At 43.1% G+C, this 23,717-nt stretch overlaps 1 protein-coding gene across 1 annotated transcript in view; it reads right to left on the reverse strand.

Annotated features, from left to right (window-relative positions):
• Nucleotides 1-942: 942 nt before the first annotated feature.
• GXYLT2 (glucoside xylosyltransferase 2) overlaps nt 943-23,717 on the reverse strand; it is a 95,278-nt gene continuing 72,503 nt past the window's right edge. Inside the window, exons 4-7 of the mRNA XM_088021845.1 lie at nt 16,988-17,239; nt 15,902-16,025; nt 6,495-6,667; nt 943-1,270 (exon numbers count right to left, since the gene is read on the reverse strand). Of these exons, the coding sequence (XP_087877971.1) occupies nt 1,088-1,270; nt 6,495-6,667; nt 15,902-16,025; nt 16,988-17,239 (732 nt within the window). The 3' untranslated portion in view covers nt 943-1,087. The remainder of the gene's footprint in view (nt 1,271-6,494; nt 6,668-15,901; nt 16,026-16,987; nt 17,240-23,717) is intronic.

The following is a 23,717-nucleotide window of genomic DNA, read 5'->3' on the forward strand; positions in this document are numbered from 1 at the left end:
ACCCTTCTAAGGCTGGTAGGAAGTTGAATTTTCTTGTCAATGGAATCAGCTGAACTATCTATTCTGTACACGTAAGTTTGAAGTTGGCCTTTAATTTCCACCTGTTGCCCAAGAGTTTAAAGAAGAGAGAAGGTCACCCCTACTAAGGTAAGAGATAAAATGTTTTTGTCTGTGGGTAAACACAAAATCACATCTCTGTTAAAGTGACCCCTTGGGTTTAACACAATTATTGAATTTCCTTTCAGAAGGTATGGTTGCATAAATATTTCTTATTATTTAATCTTCCACTAATCTAAACAGCTTTTCTTTAAAAACACCCCCAGATATGCTCCATCCTTTAACACTGTCCAATCAGCAGAAATCTGAATACTTCTGCCAGATGTATTTTAAATAAAGCACTGTAAACATAATCATTCTTTCTAAATTTTTGTCTCTACAGAAATATCTCAGCATAGGGGCCAGCTTTTACTCAAACTGCCTGTTTCGCATATGTGTTACAATGGAAAAGACAACAAGCAAATAAATATAGAAATAGGGAGAAAAGGCTGGGAGCATCCACCCATTAAAATAACAATCTTTTCACCGGTTGGTAGGATTATGGCTAATCTAATTTTGATTTTGGTCCACGGATCTGTATTCCCTACAAGTTTTTAACATTTTTCTGTTTTACAACAAGCATGTATTACTTTTATAACAAGGATATGGGGGAGTCCATTGCATAGAGAGAGTCACAAGAATATTAGATTAATACACCACATGAGATGTCACTGACGTGGTCTCAGACATTTAACAGGAATTGGAAGACTCACAAAAGTTCCTTTTCACAGCTAGCTCCACCTGTTTGAACAATGTTAAGTGAGTAATAATACAATTTAAAAAAAAACAGAGAGATAAATAGCAATTTAAAAAAAATTAAAGCATATTTCCTTTTAGGGGCAAATAATTGAGGAAACTGTAATGAGGCCTTTTAAACGCAACTGTCACAGAGCACCATTAAATATTCACACGAAGAGATCCAGGCAGCTTAAAGATGAACGTTGCCTTGTTCTCGAGAGGCTGAATCCACTTGTGACAATATGAAAAATATTCAGTGCATCTGGTTGGGGCCCACTTGGATGATGACGTGTTTCTCATAAGCCCTTTTCATTGTTTTCTCAATTTGCTTCAAAAACACTTGTGGGATTCGTCCACATAAAGTGTGCACAGTCTCCAAAAACTTCAGCTGGAGCGGGTAATACATGGATTGAAAGAGATTATCTTGAAAGGGAAACTAAAAAAGGATTTAAAAAAAATGATAGAAAATTTAGTGACTAAAATGCCATTTAAAATGCAAACAACATTTACTAAAAAATGAAACAGGGAATTAAGCATGCAGGCATAGGTTTGGATGTTCCAAGACATTTGATGGGGATTCAAAACCTGATTCAATCCTGTGCAGCCCCAGGCAATTACTTACCATCCCTGGGCCTCAGTTTCTTTACCTCTAAAAAAAAAAAAAGATGATTTATTTGGGTCCTTAAAGCTCTTAAAATCTAAGATCAAAATATATCTTCAAGGTCAAGATATTCTCTATTTAGTATGCTCTTGCTGAGGAGAAGCAAGGCGTGAGTAGAGACTTGAAATCTGCGATAAAACATTGAATTCTTCATATTTTTTGCATTTGTTGCAACTTATTTTAAGATTTATTTATTTCAGAGAGAGAGAGTGCCCACGTGCCAGAGCACACAGGGCAAAGGAAGAGGGAACAAGAGACTCTCAAGCCAACTCCCTCCTGAGCACAAAGCCAGACATGGGGCTCGATCTCATGACCCTGAGATCATGACCTGAGCCGAAACCAAGAGTCGGATGCTTAACCAACTGAGCCACCCAGGCACCTGTTTGTTGTACTCTTAATGAAGAAACTTTAGGGTATGTCTATAGTAATCTCATGAAGTCCAGAGTTTAGCCATTACTAGTAAAATTTATCATCACTGAACTTCATTTTAAAATAATTCAGGTACCAAATATTGGTTGTTGTTGTTTTTTCCCCACATAATACTGGGCTTTTGATTTGAAATTCTCTTGGTTTCCCATGAAAGGTGTTTATGAGCAGAATTTTCCAAAATAAATCTTTTTGACCACTTAGTTATGAGCATGTTCAAATTTTTATTACAAACTGGTAGAAATGGAAAAGGCCTCCAGTAGGTCAAGTCAAAGATTCATTGTTGGCGAGGAAATTTTATACAAAAAGATTAGGAAAAAAAAAAAAAAAGGAAGAAAAGAACGGTGAACGGTCAGTACATGCTTGCCCGGCAGCAGAGTGGGTGGGTGTCCGGTTTCCTAGAACAAGTTTTAATCCTTTTAAAGTTCATCAGAAATATTGCTTAAGCATGTTTATCAGAAATGTGAATTTCTTCCCAGAAGGAGATTATGCATTATGTAACACAAGAAGGACCATGTTTGGGACAACTGTTTTTTTTTCTCAGCCCAATTTAGACCACTGATTAACTCCTTTTTCACCACGGTATCCCTAGGGACAGGAAAAGAATAGGTCAGAGCCTTGGAGTCATCCTTGGTTCTCTCTTTCCCCCACATCCCTCATCCAGGCTATCAGCAAGCACTGTAAAATCTCTCCTTACCACGATGCCTTCATGTGGCCACCGCTGCCCACCTTCCTGTTGCCCCCATGTCTCACCTCGATGGCTGCAGTAACTCTTCATAAATAGCCCTTGTGTTCTCACTCTTGCCTCCTTGCACTGAGTTACTGAGGTGATATTTTTAAAGCCTAAATCAGACCATATCATTTTCCTGCAGGGGCTTTGCGCTGCACTTAAGATTCCAACTCCTCTCTTGTCCTCAAGGCTCCATGTGACCTGGAACTCTCCTTGGGTGTCTCTGTCCTTCCGGTTAACCTGGCTTCTTCCCTCCCTTTGGGCACACCAAACTCATCCCTGCCTCCCGGGCTTTCCTTGGGTTACTCCTTCTACTTAGCAGGATCCTCCCCCAGACTACCCCATAGCTGCCTCCATTGATCACATATCAGTCTTGAGGAGGTCCCCTGAGGACACCAGCTCTCGAGCGCTCTTCCCTGCCCGTGACTCTCAGCCCATCACCCTGCTATTGTTCCCTTTTACCTTTGTAAAATTGTACCTTTCACTACCTGGTACAATTTTTCTTCCTTTCTTTGTCCATGTGAGTATTGTGGCTTCCTCCACCCACAGTACATGCTTCCCGACGACCGGGCTTTGTTGGTCTTGTTAACTTCTGAGTGCCTAGAACCTAGAATTGTTCCTGCATAAAATAGGCTCTTCGTAGATGCTGGCTGGAAGAATTACTGACAGAATGTCTACCTGATAGATGACGTCCTTGGATCACAATGGAAGGAGACTGCACTTTCCGTTTGCACAAACACAGACACCGAGGCTTAGGGTTTGTGTGGGCAAGTGAGAGAGAGAGAGAGAGAGAAGAGATGGAGAGGGAAAGGGGAGGGACAGGAAGAATACTTTCAGAGAGAGATGAAGGGAGAAAGAAATACAGTTTGAGAGAGAGAAAACATCTTTACAGACAGAGGAAGAGAGAGCGAGTGAGACAATGTGGACAAGGTAGGGAAGGAGGTAAGTGTGAAACTGCTATCATCGAAACAACTTCTAATTATTGAGCACAACTGTATGTCAGGCACTGTATTACAAGCTTAAAAAAAACATCATTTTGGGGTGCCTGGGTGGTGCAGTCAGTTGAGCATCCAACTCTTTTTTTTTTTTTTTTTAGATTTTATTTATTTATTTGACAGAGAGAACACAAGCAGGGGGAGTAGGAGAGGGAGGAGAAGGCTTCCCGCTGAGCAGGGAGCCCGATGTGGGGCTCGATCCCAGGACCCTGGGATCATGACCTGAGCCGAAGGCAGCTGCTTAACGACTGAGCCCCCTAGGTGCCCCTGAGCTTCTAGCTCTTGTTTTCCTTTCAGATCATGATCTCAGGGTCATGAGGTAAAGCCCCGCATGGGGTGCCACACTCGGTGTGGAGTCTGCTGAAGATTGTTTCCTCTCCCTCGCCCTCCTCTGTTCCTCCCCAGCTCTCATGCTCTCATAAATAAATAAATAAAATCTAAAAACCATCATTTTGTGGAATCCTCACAACAATTTTACGAGGCAGATGATATTATTATCTCCATTTGAGGAGATAATGAGGAAACTGAGGCCCAGTAAGGTAAGAGCACAGAGTTAATGACTAATAACCAGAAAGGGACAAAAATTGGGCCTTGCATTGAGGTCTGTCCATCCCCAAGCCAGGCCCTGACCCCACCACATGGTGCGCCGCCCTGTGGAGAGTGGGTAAACGTGTCTTTCAAGAGGGAGTCCATGTTTGTTCCCGTTAGAGGATGGGGTTAGTGATATTCCTGATTAAAACCCTGAATGCAAATGGTCCTTGTAGGTCCATGTGAGGATCACCACTGTGTGTATTTGGCAGGATCATTTATGACCCAGTTATTTGGCTTTCTTTCTGTTCCTCCAGAAAGCAAACAAGACGCATGGTAACTCAAGAACCACAGTTGCTCTATTCCAGACTAGGGCTGGCAGATCACAGAAGAAACCCAAGCACGTCTCTGATGGACTGCTGCAAACTCATTTAACTTCTCTTTGCACTCCTGAATGGCTCTGCCCCGGAGTCAGTGTTTGAATATCTAAAGTAATGATATCATTAAGTACATAAGAAGTTTTCTGTGTAATTAAATCACTTGGTCTTTGAAAACCAACAGCAGGAAATGCAGGAGACGAAAGCGGTGTTAGCTTACATGCAGGCTAATCTCGTTCCCTGCAGAGAAAATTCTGGAATTCCAGAGACTCTCCTTAGCAAGATGCACATTTTTCACACACACAAAAATGTGTTCCTGTGTCTCGGGATTCGCTCCCGCCAAGGGCCATTTGTGAAACCGTGAGGGTTCGTGGATTCTTAAGAAAAATATCTCTAACAAAGTCTACATACTTTATGTCTGGGGTCAGCAAATTTTTTCTATAAAGGGCTAGACAGTAAATATTTTAGACTTTGTGGGCCACACAGTTTGTTATAAATACTCATCTCTTCCACTGAAAGCAGCCACAGACAAACACATAAATGAATGGGTGTCACTGCGTCCCGATACGACTTTATTTATGAATGCTGAAATCTGAATTGCATATAATTTTCTCACGACATGAAATATTCTTTTTTTCCCAATGATTTACAAATCCGTTCCCAGCCCACACAACTTACAAACACAGGCAGCAAGACAGATCTGGCCCAAGTTCCCTGACCCCTACTCTATGTCTTGGAATTACCGTTTCAAAAGGGACATCCCTGAATCTCTGTTGCTGGTTTCCCCCTAGTGATCTCAAGGTAAAAAGCAATGTGGAATGCAGCGTTTCCCCAAGTGTGGGATGAAAGGCAAGGGCCAGCAATATCTGGCATTTTAGGTAGTGCGCCCCAAAGTAAGTTTCTTTCAACCTTCCCATTTACTGCACTGCAAGAAGATAGTTCCCAGGCATCTTTAACACCTCAACACTTGCTAATCAATCTCTCCGAGGTGGTAAGAGGGGGCCTGAGGCTGTGAGAAGTCCAGCTCCAGGCCAAAATCCTATGTCTGGTCTTTCAGACTCAACCACAGGTAATGATAAGGCTGCTGGCAGTCCTCTGGAGGGATGGGGAGCTGCCCTCCTGACACGAGATTTGGTGCACAGGCAAGTTTACTTGAAGGAGTTGAGTCAAGAATTCAGGCCCCTACCCCGGGCCAGCCACGCTCAAATTCGTACCTACATTCCTATCCCAGACACCTCCATTTGGAGGTCTCCTGGGAAAGGAGGGGTATCCTTCCACTCGTCCCTCTTTTCCTTCTCCTTCCCCCTCCCCTGGCCTACAAGTCCATAAGGATGCAGGAGCCTTGAGAGGATCTCTGCCTCTCTGCTGCATTCTCTTGACCAGTACCCCTTGCTGGGTACGTACGCAACACAGGGGAGCTCGTGCCTCTTTCTGCCTCTTGCTTGCACCGCTGCAGTATGTACATAAAGACTTGATTTTTACTTTTAGTTTGATCCCTTGTCCTAATTGACCACCTCCACACCGGATTTCTCGACAGGATGCTGGCAACCAGGCAACACACTCAGCTTGTGCTGAATGGTATCATTCTGTTCTTATTACATGATCTTTACCCTAACACATTCCCCTCTGTTATGGCAAATGGCAGAGAGGGTTTCTTTCTGGGTCTTTAATTTCCTCAAGTGAACTTATTTAAGGACCACCCCCCCCCCCCCCGCCACAATAGTGACTTACTTGTAAAGATTAGGAGTGGCTATAATATGAGGGAGCGAGCTGATACAGTGAGGTGGTACCTGAGATTGGGGAAAGGGGCAGAACTCAATGCTTTTGGGGAATTCTTTGGCCTTCCAAGGTGCCGGGGACCCAAGCAACTGTCCTGCCTCATGTGGAGTGCGCATGCGTCTGCTATACGGCGGAGTGGGGGGGAGGGTAGCGGACACACTTACATCCCGTATTGCTTCATAGAGTGCTTTGAAAGTGGGTTGCTTATCGTCATGGTAGACACCTCGGTTCCCGTGCAGGACAGACACGCCTTCCCGCTCAGCTTCTTTGCAGTTGCTCCCGTACATGCAGTGATCGGGACGGTAGTTCCACTGGCAGGGGAACACATAGAGACACTCTGGTGGTGACAAGAGAAAGACGCGTCCGCAGTCAGTGCCCTGTCTCCTCTGCGCACCTGCTGGTTAAACCCGTGTTTCCATACCCTGCACACCACACGCGATTTCAGTGCCTGGGAGTGTGACTGGGACTCACGGTCCAACCTTCACCATATTTTGTCCCTATTTTGAGATCAGGAATGGAAGGGGCACATACTCGTGATGTTGTAGGTTTCACCCCCAAAAAGGAGGGCAATGCACTGGGGACAAGGAGGCCAACAAAGTCAGGTCCAAACCCACACTCTCTCACTCAAAAACACTGCAACCTAGGTCCAGCGATTCAGCCTCCCTGTGCTTCACTTTCCTCATCTGTAATATGGGTAGGATAGGAACTCCCTCCCACCGGGATGATTAGATTTAAAAGACATGGGTAAAATGCTCCACCGAATGCCAAGCACACAGTGGCGGTCAACCGTGTTAGCACTTACAACCCACTCTGAGGGAAGGTTTTATGAAACAGACAGACTTGGAAAATTGGAATCAAGTTTGAAGCAAAGGTTCCTCTTTGGATTAAAAACCAACCAACCAACAAAATCAAAATGGAAGGAAAAAACAAAAAACTACAACAGTAAAGGGGAGAACCCCCCCAAAAGAGCAAAGAAATAAAAAAGTCCCTGTGTCAAGGCGACTATACACATTGTGGGTGAGCATGTGCACACTTGTGTACTTGTATGTGTATCTCGAATCTGGTGGTTCTTTGCCAGGGCCTCCCCGGGGGCCATTTGGCGATGTTTGGAGGGAGATACTGGTTGTCATACATGGAGGAGGCCACTAGTCTCTAGTGGGTGGAGACCAGAGATACTCTAAACATTCCACAATGAATAGGACAACCTCCACAAGAGTAGCAGTGCCAAGGTTGAGAAACTCGGCTCTAATCCTGTTGGACGGCTAGGATTATAAAATTAGCAACAAATTCACGACCCCTGAGCTTCCTGGCTCCTCAGCTTGATGCCTTTAAGGGCTGGGGCAAGAGCAGTAGGAATCAAAGCTCTCCGTGAGTGTGTGTCACTGTTCATGAGAAAGGCCCCCTGTGAGAACACAGAAGCATTAGAGCAAATCAATTACCGTTGTCAGAAAAGCAACATAGAGATATGCTCGTGGGTTGGGCTGACGGCCATCCCTTCTTAGAGACTGCTTCCAGAGAGCTTCGAGATGGAAAGCAAACAAGGAAGAGATCATCACACATCCCCTCTGGTGGACTGTGTGCAATAATTCTACCACTCAGTCTTTATGGGCCATGGTGACACCCAGGCACCCTCCAATTCTTAATCATTCACAACACCCTGCGAGATTTTCCTTTCCTCGGGAGAACGCCTTTCCACCGGGATGCTGCTCTTACTTGCATTCATTTCCACACTTGTACATATATAATCCATAGCTGGGAGAGGGTAGGGCTCACCCTGAAGTCATATTATCTAGATTTAAACTCCTCTTGGAATTGTGTGACTTTTCTGCATTCTAGTGCAGGGGGTGGGCGTGAGGATTCTGTGACAGAAAGTATTAAAAGTGCTTGTGTGCTTTTAAACTGTGTCTGACCTCAGACCAATTGTGGCCTTTCGGAACCCCATGAATCGCATCGCTCATTTATGATACCTGCTTCGGTATTTGCAATTGAATCCCTGCTTAAGCACCTGCTAATGTTCCCTGCTGAGTGAACTGCCCTAGAATCCATCTGTTTTTGTAAATACGCTGATTGAATCAACAAATATTTATTGAGTGCCTGCTTTGTACCCAGCGGACAAAGGAAAGTCTGGTTCCTGCCTTTGTGGCATTTGAGATTGGTGATGGAGGTTTTTGCCTCTTCGCAGGTAGTATAGGACCCCACTGCTAAGGAAACCTTCCTTTTCTTTGCAGCCTCCTGAGAGGACCACACCCAGTGAGGGCATTCCAGGGCAGAAGATGAAATAGAAAGGCTTTGAAATCAGATAAATGTGTGTTCAAAGTTGGCTTCCACCGTCTCCTAGCTCTACAACCTTGATGAGTTATCTGGACCTCAATTTTGAAGCAGTAAAAAGAAGCTAAGTTATCTGGGGTTGAACTCCAGCTTTATTATGCTAATAGTGAAATGGCTAAGGGAGCAAGCCCTGGAGTCAACCCACACTGTCTTTGAATGACAGGACTGACCCTACTTGCATGAACTCAGCCAAATTACGTAATTTTTCTGAGCCTGAGTTTCATCATCTGTAAATGGGGGAGGACCGTAAATATTTTATCCAGTAGGATTCTGGGGAGTACCAAGTGAACTTATCAATACAAGTATTTGGAACGGTACGACACATAGAAAGCATGCAATAACTGTAAGCTGTAATCATGACTATGACCATTGTTATTGTTATAAGAACTATTGCATTAGGTTACTGGAAGAATAAAACAAAAAGGGAATGAGCCTAGCATAGTTCTCAACACACGGTACCTTGGTAATAAAGGTTTTACTCCAGTTGTTTCTAGATATGCAGGTGGCCAGTCATTCTTAACCTTTTATGGATCACAGATCTCAGAGTCTAATGAAAGCCTTCGACCTTATCATTGGAAAGGTACAACTGGGCATATTTAAGAACACTTGTTCATAATTTAGGGGTTTGTTGATTTCCTAAAGACCAGCTAAAACCCAGCTGTTGAATCTCAACTATGAAACTGGATTCCAGACAGAATTCAATTCACATCTTTACAATTCCCTTCAGAATTTTTCAGAGGAAGAAATGCAAAAAGCTTGTAACTGAAAGAAGAATTCATTCACACACTGCAAGACATTGGTGTCGCTGGATGATAAGGCTCTGCTCCTGCCCTTGGGGAATTTATACTCTTGTAAGGGAGACAGTATGTAGTAAAGTCAAAATGAACATGTTTTTATCAGGATTCATAGAAAGGAGGATATTTCAGTACAGTTTCATTTAAACTCAGACTTACAAACTAAGGATGGGATTTTGACAGTCAAAAATGGAGCCCTGGAAGAAGATTCAAGGAAGAGAAAATGGCCTGATCATGGTGAAGAGTTTGGAAATCAGAGTGTGCTTTACGAAAGATAAGCTATTTAATTTTGCTGGGATAAATTCAGTCTCTTCAAAGGGCTAAGATAACGGTAGCAAAGCTGTCATATAAACAGACTGCTCGGACCTAAAATATTCAAGAAATATATATCTATGTTGGATTGCAAGGAACTAACTTTGATTCCAGCTTGAAGAAAAAAAAAGGAAAAGAATTTTTCCTTGAAAAGAGAGGGAGTAGCTCATAAAATCAGAGGTAAAGCTGAACCGGGTCAGGTTGTGGGGCAGCTCCTGGACTCTGACAGGTGGGCACTAATTAATGTGAGCTCTTCAGCACGGCTGCCAACATCGCCAACACCGAAACCTTGGCTACTTTCTGCTCTTGGATCCCCAGACTCAGGTTCCGAGGATGTGGTCTGACCGGGTGAGTGGAAGTCAGGAGCAGACGGAGTTCTAGGACTGCATGCAAAAGCAGGTGGGGGGTGGGGGAGGGAGAGAGAGAGAGAGAGAGAGAGAGAGAAGAGTAATTCTCCTAAGAAAACTGGGGCCCTGTAATCCAAAGAAAGGGAAATCAAGAGTGGGCAGTTAAAAGTAACAGTTGTGTCTTTTTATTCACAGATACATTTTGCATGGGTTACACTCTGAAATCTCCATTTGGTTAACGGGCGGGAGGTGGGGGGAGGAGGAGAGGGGTCAAACTAGCATCATGGGGTGGACTAAAGAGGGAACATCTACGGAGATCAGCTGATGAACATGCAGAGTGGACTAATGATGTCTATTTGGCACATGATCAATAACCATTCTGAAATGGATCTATTTTAAGCAAGATTATCAGGACTGTCAAAATCTGATGGTTTTAAAAATGACAGCATGGGGAAACAGGTTACTTTCCACTGCTCAGGAAATAATATGATGAATGGTTTTAAAATTCCAAATCCCCAAAGCCTCGAACCACTGCAATTTATTTTAAAATCTTTTTTTCAAGCTAACCCCTCTTCAAACTCCTAGTCTTTGCTATTTTCCTCTTCATTTTTACATAAAGAAGCCCATTAACTGATTATCTATGGCTCTGAAATCCCTTAGTGATCACTTCAGGAGTCTACATTTATTTCCAGAGCCTCCTAACTATTTGCAAAGTGCCGTGTGAATTGATTGCTCCTTACGTTTCTGATTATTTTGTACTCTTGGGTTCTCTAAGATTCTGGAACAGCTCATGCCTGATCATTTTCACTTCATGGTGAAACAGGTTTGCTACTCACTCGCTACACTACCAATAGAATGAAGGCTGTTGGATGCATCATTAATTTTTGTTTGTTAGTTTTGTTTCTTTAAAGGTCCTTCTGGAACTGAGCTTTCCCGGCATCCTCTTCTTCCTTCTTCCAGAATGCATCTTGTTCCAGAAAAGGGCAATACATTCTTCCAGGAAGACTGTTCTGATCGCACAACCTAAAGAAGCAGTCCTCTTCCTCCAGCCTTGAAAGTCTCTCTCTCAATGCCTCATTTATTCCTTTCTTTAAAAAGATTTTATTTATTTATTTGAAAGAGAGACAGAGAGCGTGCGTGTGAGAGAGTGAGCACAAGTGGGGGGAGGAGGGTAGAGGGAGAGGGAGAAGCAGACTCCCCCCAGAGCAGGGAGCCCAACTCAGGGCTCCATCCCATCTCCAACCCTGAGATCATAACCTGAGCTGAAGGCAGATGCTTAACCGACCGATAGCAATAGCACCCTGGTGCCCCTATTTATTCCTTTTATAGCATTTGTTACAACCCATGATTTGTAACAACTACTTGCTGTTCTTTGGAAGTCTACCTCTTTCAATAAAAGGTAGGTTTCGTGAAAATAGGCACTTGTCCGTTCTGTCTGCTGCATTATCCCCAGTGCCTGCCACCATGACTGGCACATAGTAGGTGCTCAAGCAGTATCTGCTGAATGAATGAGTAAATGGAACCTTCTACCTTCTGCTACCAGGTGTGTCCTGCTTTCTCTGGATTTCTCCCTCTCCTTCCACTCCTCGATTTCCTTGCTGTGGACTTTCTCTTCCATTCATTTCCCTCTGTCACTCCAGTCTCTCAAATCCATTCATTCAACCAACTGACTCTTCTGAAGACCAACTCTGCTCCAGGCACAAAGCCTTGCACGTGAAAGACAAAAAGTAAATGCAGCAAGGATACTTCCCACAAGTATCTGACAGTCATCATTCTTGGCTTTGTATCAGAGCTCATGAAAGTCCCAGACTCCCCAAACAAGAAGATGTTACCATTTTCCCGGAACAATCCTAACGCCAGGTAGCTGAGCCTGTCAACCCCACAGCTCACCGCTGACAGATGCTGGGAGCTTTTGGTGGGGTGAGGAGCCAGTGTGGCTGTATATCCAAAATGCAGGGCCCTAGTGACCCTGGCAGGATGAGAACAAGGCCCGCCTGGGGCCACTGAAGAGGCTGTACCACATGACTATGTGTTCTGCTTCCTGTGGCCCCACCAAACCCCTCCAACTCCCTGTATGATCCATGACAATCTATGTATATTCCAGGGGTATTTCAACTCTTCCCTCTCCCTGTGGGCAGAATCCTACTGTTGCTACCTTCTGGATGCCCTGCCTCCTTATCTATACTTGGCTGGTTTCATTTCTTTCCCTACCCACAGCCCACCTTTAGGGAGATTGTTCCTGAAGAAGGGAGAGACCTAGGTGTTCATGCCTGAGAGAGGAAAATGCCACATGGCCTTGCTCTTCTGGCTCCTGAAGACCAGATCATGGGCAGTCTCTCTAATCAAAGAGAAATAGTTTTTAGCTGGACTTGGAGTCATTTCCTAGGTTGGGCCAGGCAAATCTCTCTCTCTGTCTCTTCAAAAGTGAGAATTAGGAAACAAAGGGGGCTGTTACCAAACATGCATCATCATTGGCTGTGGGGTTGTAAGGCTGTGTGGGCTCAGGGTTGGGCCACATGAAACAGAATGCTGAGAAATAGAACGGAATCAGGTAGGCATGGAGAAAGGCAAGGCCCCATGGCCTCTGAGGGATGGAGAAATCAGCTAGGGTCCTTAGTAGTTTCACAGAGCGAGTTCCCAAGAGGCCTAGCCCGATGTGACCCATGTGTTCCCAGGGCTGCTGCCCCCTGGTCCCTTCCTTAGCTGGCCTGAGTTTTGTTCCCTGCAACCCAAACATATTAAAGCACATCTTTCTGTGTAGGGTGCTCTTCTGGCTTTGGTCAAATCTACCCTTTCTATAGAACTCTGCCCTAGACTCAAACTCACATGTAGAGCTGTGAGCTCCATCTTCCACCCCTTGAAGGAGCTACCTTGCCTCACCTGCCAGGAAATGTCCTATGGCTGAGTGACCTGCATGTCCCTCCTGAGCTCCAGCTCTCTCCTCTTGTCTAGGACCCAGCACTGCAATTACACACCTATAGCAATTTACTATCTAATTATGGCAAGAGTTTTAAAACATTTTTAAACGAATGACTTTTAAACACATTTTCAAAAGTGGTGTTATTGGCTATAGGAGGCTATAATAATAATAATACCACTCCAGACATGTGCTCAGGTTTTTTGTGCATTGCCTTTTTAAAAAAAGAGATTTTATTTATTTATTTGTCGGGGCGAGGGGTGGGGAGAACAAGCAGGAGGGGCGCAGCAGGCAGAGGGAGATACGGGGCTCGATCCCAGGACCCTGGGATCATGACCTGAGCCGAAGGCAGACGCTTAACCAACTGAGCCACCCAGGCGTCCCTTGTGCATTGCTTCTTCGTCCATGGCGCCCCAAAGGACCATAACTACAAGCATGTTTATCTCCTGTGTCAGGGCCAATCTCCTCTCCCCACTCTCCCTCTCTCCTTTCTAGGGATAAAAATGACCAATCTTTTTTCTAAAATTTAATTTTCTGGTTAATAGAAAGTGACCACAAAATAAACAAAGAAAGAGCCTATCACATGAAGGATATCAATGGGTTTCAGTTCAAAGATCTCATGTTTAATAAAGTACCTGCAGAAAGTATGTAAAAGGATGATCAAACGCAGGTCACAGAAACAGCAATCAAGCAGTTACTTAAGAACTCGCCGATCGAAAGCTAGAAAACTTGGTTATTGGTACTACTCAGAACCAGGGTTTAGAACAACCTCAAACTATCTGATAACATTCGAGTACTCAATGGATTTAAGATGGGGAGTACAGAAGCCATCAAACTCAGCTGGTTTTCAGCTCCAATTAAAGACAAGGGCTCCTGTCTAATTGCAAAGCTGCTTACAACTGCCTTCAAGTATTATTTACTCACTGATCACGTCCTCAAATAATCCGCAACAGGCTAAGAGGATTTCTGAGGAGGAAACTGCGAATCTTTAGAATTCCTGTTTGGGAATATGTCCAGATGGGCTTCTAAAAGATAGTTTTAGCCACATAACAGAGAGCAAAATGCAATATGTAAAGGACGAATAGTTCAGTGCAGAGATACATTTTGGGATGTCTCCCCAGCTCTCTAGGATTGCCCCTCTTAGAACTTCTCCTCTCCCCCAAACGCAGAGGGCGGAAGTCAGAGGAGCCTGGGTATATACCCCTGCTCTGTCACTCGTTAGCAGTGCTGCAAATTACCAAACTCTCCCTTGGTATCTTTGTCTGTAAAATGGGGATCATATTCTCAGGGTGGTTGTGAGGATTAAAGAAGATAATGCTTAGACCAGCACCTGGCACTGAGTAAATAATAAATGTCAGCCATTATTTCGTAGCTGCATGCTCCCGATCTAGCTGACCCATACTGGAACCATCTGGTTTCTCCCCCTGGGAATTCAGAGTGAGGATGGAGTTCATCTTTGCAGGTGGCTACACCTGGAGTACGAAACGTGGGGTACTTTGCTTTGAGGCCTGAGGAGCAGAGAAGAAGGTCCACAAAGAGAGGAATAAGCAATGTCAGTGGGAGAAAACTAGCCCGCCTTGGCCGCCTCCTCATTCTCCCTCTCCCGCTTCAGGTCCTGGGTCCAGCCTGCTGGCCTTCCTGCCTCGGTTTCTAGCAGATAGCAGTTTGCTAATAACAGTATCCCTTGTGCTTGGACTAACTCTGGGACTAACTTTTCCACGCAGCCAAAAGTCCTAACCAATCCATCTACACCTAGAAAAAAGATGAAATCGGCTTAGGAAGAAAAAGGAGGACGTACAGATCTTAAAGTTCCTATTACTGTCAGAGGGAAACAGATTAAAACATGCCACCAGCGAACGGCCAAGACTTTCCCTTCCTCTAATGAATTCGTAGTGGGAATTTTCCCCAGAAACTCTCTTTCAATCTGCTTTTTTTCTTTTCCAGGATTTGCTCCTTCTAGATCCAAAGACCTGTGAGACTAGGTTTTATTTCAGAGTTCTGTTTAAAAAAAACAATTCAAGTACATAGTAGGTGCTTCCAGAATGACGGGTTATCACAGGCAGAAGTCTTTATGGACAGGAGTTTCTATTTTAGGATTTTGTAAAGGCAAAGAAATGAACTGAAAAGTCCGGGTAACAAGAGCTTTTTTCCTCCCCCAAAGATCTTTCTCGAGGAGAAAACATGGTTTTGATTCTAACAACATTAAATACGGTTTTAGCAAATAAGAAAGAAAAGAGGAAATTTTATTAGTTTTAGGTGTCAACATCAAAAAACACAGATCAGAGATTTTCATCTCCCTCCCCCAACTCCACCAAATCATTGATACAGTATAAGGAATTTTTTTTTTTTTTTTTTTTTTTTTTTTTTTTTTTTTTGCCTCACACGAAAAGAAAAAGGAATGGAAGTCTAAGTCCTTATTCTAGGCTCATTTAACTCCGAACAAGTCACTTAACTGTAGGGATCCCAAGAATCAATTCCCTTCAATCTAGCAATTGTTTAGCCACGGAGGGCCTCCCTGTCTAGCTTATAATGTCAGCATTCAGTTCTATGCCCTGCAAATAATTTTGACCACACTTCTTAGAAGAATGGTGTGGCCAAACTCTAAAAGATATTCTCCAAAAATGGAGTCCAGTGTTGGAGGTTGCAACATTTGGCCTTTTGTGTCAGCAGCGTGAGGGCAGCCCCCCCGGGCCGAGAGGAGGGGGGGGAGGCATGGGGGGATGGGTGGTGGTGTGTGTGAATGAAAGGGCGCATTTCACAGGGGAACCCGGGCACAACCCAGGCTCAGTCAATCACAGACCAGGCTGGAATGTGCTCTGTGCAGCGTGGTGGGCAGACTCCTACACAAACAGCATTCTCGCAAGAGAGCCTACCTGGATTGAAATAAAAAATAATATTTAATAAATCCTGGTCTCCCCATGTGATGGCATTCTTGTACTTCTGGTACAGAGGGTACAACATGTCCTCCCAAGCCAAGCCTGTTGGAATTATGCTGTTCTGCAAAAGAGAAAACCATCAGAGGGGCTGAGGCAAAGCAAATGCATCCTGTCCCCTGGGAAACAATAGAGAGGAACTGATTCCCTCAAACCCTCCAGGAATGAACCAAACAGGGGAGGGGTCCTGCTGGCCTCAAGACACAGGACAAAGCAAAACTAGAGCTGGAAACTATAGAGTTTTGCTAGATCAATAACACATGGATCCGGGCTGGACCAGGAACCAGTAAAAGCAACACATTCATAGACTAAATATTCAAACAGCACACAAAGATAAACTTAAGAAGTAAAAATATTCTTCCTCCATCCTCCTACCATCTCCACCCCCACTTTCCCCAGATATATCCACAGTTAACAATTAGGTATTCTTCTGGAAATTTCTAAACCATAAAAGAGATCATACTTCATGGTACTATGCTTTGTCTCATTTTCACTTTTTCCCTTAGTATTTTTTAGATATCAATTTATCTCACTTATAGATTAATTGAATTCTTAATAGGAGGATGAGTTTTTTGTTTTTTGTTTTTTTTTTTAATTTTTGACTAGTTCTCTACTGATGTTCATTTAGGTTCTTTCCAGTTCTTTACTAGGATAAAAGATGAGGCCACGAGCAGCCTTATCTCTGTGTATGTATATAAATATATCCCGAGGATAATTCCACAGAATTTTCCATGGCTTTTGAAGCTTTGGGTATACACAGAGTTCAAACATTATAGAATTCAGAAATGCAACATAACATTCCTGAACAGCAACTCTGCTGAAGCTTTTTAAATTCCATAACCACCGGGACTTTTCCTGAACAAATATTTCATAACTTTCCAAATATTTTCCTCTTCCCTGGCCCCTTCCATCCTCACCAACAAGCCACCTACTTCCAAAATCAATACACTGACAATCTAGGAACATCACTGTTGAAATGACTAAAACTCCCAATTTTTAAACATGTAATATAAAGTATTTCCTTACCTTAAACTGGGCACTTCTTATGCGAGTTAAATTCATCAGCATGACTCCTGAATTAACTCCCGCAGAGCCATAGAAAGGGTGCCGAGCAAAGCGGCTGTACCAGCCAATCTTGGGGATTTCATGCTCAGGGGCCATGGCGGCAAGCTGCGTGGCATTAAAATGCCTCAGAAGCTTCCAGATGTCATCAACGGGTCTCAGAAAGAGAACGTCGGTGTCCACGTAGAGAAGTGAATCCACATCCTTTAAAATCACCTTTGTGTGTTTGGGGGAAGGAGGGAGAATAAAAACAATATAAACAAAATAAAAACAAATCAGAAACAAAGGAAGAGGCCTGATATGTCAAGAGCGCCACCAATTTCATTGGTCAATGCTGAATTCTAGAAAGGGTACCATGCTCTTGGCTTCCATTCCTCCGGTCTCCTTTGACTTCAGGGATAAATATCAATCGAGGGGTAGAGACTCAAAAGAAAATAAATCTTAATTCAGGATGGTTCAATTCCAGGACCCTAGACTATATTTGGTAAGGGCTGAACTTTTCAAAGGAATGACAACATCAGCTCATGGACTGAGGCCCTCTCTTCTTCTTTCATTCTCCAATGAAGCCATCTGTCTTTCCCTCTTAGTTTTCTCTTGGAACAGGGGTGTGTGGCATTAGACAACTTGAAGTGGACAATCTCTAGACCAGCTCATGCCAGGCTTTGGGGTAAGTACTCTGTCTCTGGATCTATTTCTTTTAGTGTTGATGGGTATGACTGCATCTTTTTGAAATGATGTTTTCAGCTAAGATTTTGTCTTGGGAATAGATGAAACAAATCACTGGTCAGCTTTGTTTGTATATCAGAATTGGCAAACTTTTTCTCTAAAGGGCCAGACAGTAAATCTTTCAGGGTCTGTTGCAACAATATAAGTCTGCCATTGTAGCACAGAAGTTACAACAATGCATAAAAGAACAGCACAACTGTGTTTCAATAAAACTTTATTTAGGAACACTAAAATCTGCATTTCTCATAATTTTCAGATGCTACAAAATCTTTAGATTCCTTTGAAATGTAAAAGCCATTCTTGGTTCGTGGGCTGTGATTTTTAACCTCTGTTACAGTTCATTTAAGCCAGCCACCTAAAGCAAATGAGTTCTTCTGTCCTAACTGCTTAGCTTACCAGAGTTTTGCCTTGGGGTTTGAGACTTCAGTCTTAGGTAGTGATAGTGTTATTTGCCTTGTTTTGCCTTTAGTCCCGAAATTTAGTGGTCGCTTAATTAAGAAAGGATTTGAATTTTCCTGGATTCCTGGCCTAACATCATCCTAACACCATAACAACACTCACAATGGGCTGCGTGTCTGTGTCTTTTAAAAATTCACATGTTGAAGTCCTAACCTCCAGTGTGATGGTATTTGTAGATGGGGTCTGTGGGAGGTAATTAAGGTTCAATTAGGTCATGAGAGTGGGGCCTTCATGAAGGGATGAGTGCCCTTATAAGAAAAGATGCCAGAGAACTTGCTGTCTGTCTCTATCATGTGAGAAAAAAGTGAGAAGCAGCTGTCTCAAGCCAGGAAGAGGTACTTCACCAGAACCCAACCATGTTGGCACCCTGATCTCAGACTTCCAGCCTCCAGAACAGTGAGAAAATAAATTTCTGTGGTTTAAGGCACACAATCTCTGGTATTTTGTTACAGCAAGCTAAGACAATATTCCATTGGAATCCCCAATATTTAAAATTGATGAAAATGCACACTGTATGATACAGGTATCATGGAGATTTCAGACTTGAATGATTTCAGAGTTTACATGATCAGCTGTAGGATCTAGCTTTCGTTCCTCATCTACTAGAGGAATAGATTTTAGAAACCAGTAAAATGAAATTAAGAATAATGATCGCCTACCATTTTATAAGAGAAGATTATCTTGACATCCATTTTAACAACTTGAAGATTGTAATTTTAGAATTAGGATGAATTCTTCAAATTGAACACACAGACTTAAAAAAAAAATCCTCTACCTTATTCTTATTTTTTCTTCTTATTTTCCCAGAGAAACATAAAAAATTTGCCACAGAATAGCATCCATCTGGTAGAGAAGTGAATCCACATCCTTTAAAATCACCTTTGTGTGTTTGGGGGAAGGAGGGAGAATAAAAATCTGGTAATTTTTTTTAAAATCACAGTTACAGAGTACTATGAAGGAAAGGCAAACTCTCTACAGAAGTATGAGTAAATGCATGTTATGATACAAATTATGTATCACATGTAAACACAATTATGATTTCTTGCATGCCCAACACCATCCCAAGTACTTAATACCTGGCCAATTTATTTTACTGGGAAGTAAAACTAAAGCAAAGAAAAGGGTTCTGTCCAAGTTTACATGTCAAATAATGTTAATGATTGCTGGATTTTGGCTAATAAGGTCATAAAAGATTAAGTCACTTTCTACAATGTGTTTTCAGGGAAAAGGGAATGTATGGTGTTCCAATAAAAAGTGAATTTAGAATTGCAGAATTAGAGAGGAAGAGAAAGCTATCTCAACCTATGTGAAATAGTACAAATTTCTCTTTATGGCTGATTATCTAATAAGTCCTGCAGAAAAGCAAACAGTATTAATGTTTTAATCAATTAAGGGTTATGTAGACATCTACCAAAAAGAATCAAGCTTGCTGACTTGATTATTCTAATTTTTTTCTTGGCCCTAAGTCATCAGTGTTATTAAAGCTATCATTACTTTCTTCGACAAAATGCTACCACCCCTCAACAAAACAAAAAAGAAGAAAACAAAAGACTCTTCTGACGAAGGTCTGGAAAAAAAACTAAAAAGATCTGAAGAATGGAGATATTCCAACATGAAGGTACACGCAATATGTTTAATCAAGAGAGGAAAAGGCAAAAAAAGTTGTATTGGAAATTTATAAAATCAGACAAAATTTAAATACGGTAAAATTTTTATTTAACCAATATCCTATTATTTGACACACAAGATTGCTTCCCTTTTTTATTATTATAAACAATACTACAATGGGTATCTTTTAAGGGGGACTGCTTTTTTTTAAGATTTTATTTCTTTATTTGAGAGAGAGAGCAAGAGAGAGAGAAAGAGAGAGAGCACAAGAGCCAGGGGAGGGGCAGAGGGAGAGGGAGAAGCAGACTCCCCGCTGAGCAGGGAGCCTGACGTGGAGCTCAATCTCAGGGCCCTGAGATCACGACCTGAGCCAAAGGCAGACGCTTAACCAACTGAGTCACCCAGGTGCCCCTTTAGGGAGATTTCCAAGCATATAATATGACATTTCTTTTTCTTTTTAATGTAGTAAACATTCACATAGTTAAAAATAAAAATATATTAAAGTAAATTTATTGGCAATTTTTTCTTCCTTGCGATTTTGTCACCAAATCCCATTCTTAGAAGTAACTGATGATACTGGACTGCTCTGTGTTGAGCCAGAGATATATTATACGTATAAGAATAAATAGCTATACACCTACCACCCCCTTTCATGCTACAAATGGTAGCATAGTGTCCACAATATTATCAGCCTGCTTTTTTTTTTTTAAATAAAACAACCCTGTAGGAGGACTTTACATATCAGCACATACAGATTTTATTTCTTATTTTTGATGTCTGTGCAGCATTTCATTGCATGGCTCTAGCATAATTTATCTAGTTACACACTGTAGGACATTTAGGTTATTTTCAAGCTTTTGTTACGACAAACAGTGTCACATTGAGAAACCTCATCTCAATTCATTTCAAACACACGTGAGTGTATCTGTAGGATAAATTCATTAAAATATAATTCCTTAGTCAAAGAATACATGCATTTGGACGTGTGATAAGTGTTGCCAAACTACTTCTCTAGAAATGGACCGATTTAGCCTTTGGCCAGCAACAGAAGAGGATGCCTCTTACCCCTTACCTTCGCCGGCATCCTGTTTGGTCACGCTTTTGGGGCTTTGGCCTCCAAGGAACACACCTCAGAGGGGCTTAGCCTATCAATTCATTTTGGTTTGTATTTTCCTACAAGTCTTGCCCTGGTGGACTGTCTGGGATCCAGCACTGTGGGAGGAGATGATGCCTGTCTGGAAGACAAGTGACAACCATTTAAGGACACTTGAATACCACTGCTGGCCCCCACCAGGGGGCACCCACACAGGCCCCAGATCCAAGGACTCACGGGTGGGAAGCCCCTTTATACACTGTCCTTCTCCAGAGCCTTACCTAATCCCTCCTCTGCTGCTCTGATTCTAGAGTTCTGTTTTCTGGACTAGAACCAAGGGACAAAGAAGAAAAGCTTAGGAATAAATTTTATGGCTACTATTTTTGGAAAGCTTGCATGTCTTCAGTGAAGATGGCAAAGCCAGTCCAACGTACCCTACAGAGTGCAAACCAGGGTCTGTGGGCCTGTGGGTCAAATTCAGCCAAGGAATGGATTTTTAAAAAATTTTTAATACAGACTCGTTTTAACCATCTGAGCCACCCAGGCTCCCCAATACATAGTCTTATTTAAAAATTTGAATTAGTTGCCAACATTTTGTGAAAACTGAAGATTTCTCAGAAATACCTGCATTTCTGTTTTAAAAAAAAAAAATTGACAGCTCCGGCAAGAACAGCCTGCATCCTACAAGGGAAAAATCTGCTGGTGCTGGTGCTGATGGACAGGCACTCCCGACATCCTCAGTTCATTCATACAATAAACATTTATGGAGGGTCCACTAGGTGCTAGGTGCCACGTGTGACCAGCAGTGACTGAGAAAGACAAAAATCTCTGCCCTCATGAGGGAGTCAGATAACAAATAAGATAAATATATTCATTATAGAGTCTATAAGCAGGTGAAGAATAAAGCAGGGAAACAGACCAGAGGTCCCAGGTAAAGAGGAGTTTGCAATTTTAAATAGGGCTGTGGAGAAGGCGTCGCTCAGAAGGAGGTGAGCAAATGGGAATAAAGCAGGCTGGCACTTTTCCAGAACAGCAGGGGACCAGTGTGGCTGGACCAGGGCCAACGGAGGGAAGAAGAGTTGGGAAGGAGGGCAGAGGGTGTGTGGGGCACTTAGGGCTTTGCTTGCCCTTGGACGAACTTTGGTTTTTACTCTGAGTGAGATGGGAGCCACTGGGGAGCTTTAAAGGAGGGGTGACACAAGATCTGACTTAGAGGAATGGTCACTGGGGATGCCACACTGAGGACAGACGATTAGGGTGCGCAGGGGAAGCAGGGAGCCCAGTTAGGACAGCATCTTAGTAATTCAGGGGCGTTGTGATGGTGGCTTGGCTCAGGGGCTAACAATCCAGCGAGTGAGAAGTGGTCAAATCCTAAATAGAGTATAAAGATAGGGCTTTCCTGATGGGCTGCAGGCACCACATGAGACAAAGACAAAAGTCAAGAGCAACTCCAAGGATTTTAACCTGAATGAAAGGTACAACAGAGTCACCTCTACCTCAGAGGGTACCTGCTGTTTGTCATTCCTGACTTACCTGTCTGGCCCTCGTGGGTACAGACTGGCATTTGGAACCCCTGAAGCCTAGCTCCTTCCCTCCCTCCCTTGGCATCTGCTTTCCCTGAAATGTCAAGAAGCCCATGGGTGCTCCTGGGAAGGGATACATAATGGGTTTCTGGGGCAATAATCGAACCATCTAGTTCTTGACCACAACGGTGCTTACATAGGTGTGAGCTTGTTAAACTAAGCACATACAGTTTTGGTCGGTAGCTCGTATTTCCAAACAGACACACCATACATAATGGTACGTCTCACAGATGTGGGAGTCCTTCAAATCTTGAGTCTGGCATTTGTGAGTTCAATTCCAGGCAGGGTGACCCTTGACCCTGTGACTTTGGACAAGTTCCTCCATCTTTCCAGGCCTCTGTTCCCCATTTGTAAAAAGTCGACAGCAATTATCACCACCCCCACCAACACCCTTCTCCCCAGGTTGTCCTAATGATCCAGTGAAATAACACACACAAGGTACTTGGTACAGTGGCTGGTACACAGTCTTCCGTATATAATGGTGTTGTTACTGTAAGAAGTCTCTGTTTCCCCTTGTAAAGTATCAAGTGTAATTAGTTACCATTGACATCAGTGCCCACAGCACTTCAAAACACGTCAACCACAAAAAGCCTTTTGTATAGTCAGAGTCAAGCAGGGAAGAAGTTTTTGAACTTTCTGATATCATCATAATCTACTTATTATCTTGACTGAAAACAAGTACGTAAGGCTTTTTTTACTCTTTACCTGAAAAAACAAAAGACCAGGGCGGGGTGGGGGGGAAAAAACTTTACTCTTTCTATAACATTATGTCTCTGGAGGTTAATTCTGCAGCAATTATGGCTGGTATTAATTTGAAGAGGATCATTTGGCCATGTGATAATGGGAAGAGGAATATTTACCGAAAGGATATACAACTAGCCATTCTAATTCCCTTATGGAAATCAGTCAGCACCAGAAATGAGGCCTTTGTTTTCTTAGGAAAGCGGGGGCAGAAATGCGCCACATGATAGCTATTTGTATGAGACCCGGCCGGCTGTGGGCGTTGCCGTCCCTGCTCCATTCACTGCCCCAACCTGGGCGGCTGTCCCCAGGGCTCAGTGAGGACTGGAGGCTGGCTACAGGCAGCAAGATGATCAGGGGCTCACGGGCTCACCTTCAAGTTTGTTCTGCCCCAACTCTGTCCTCTGACAGTACAGCTTAGTGGTTAAAAGGTCTGGGTTTGAAATCGAATTTCAGTAGCCCCCCCTAATCCACGAGGGATATG

Source organism: Eumetopias jubatus, unplaced genomic scaffold (assembly GCF_037043125.1).
Source record: "Eumetopias jubatus isolate StellerSeaLion01/CBP00866 unplaced genomic scaffold, mEumJub1_p1.0 scaffold_1, whole genome shotgun sequence".
NCBI lineage: Eukaryota > Metazoa > Chordata > Mammalia > Carnivora > Otariidae > Eumetopias > Eumetopias jubatus.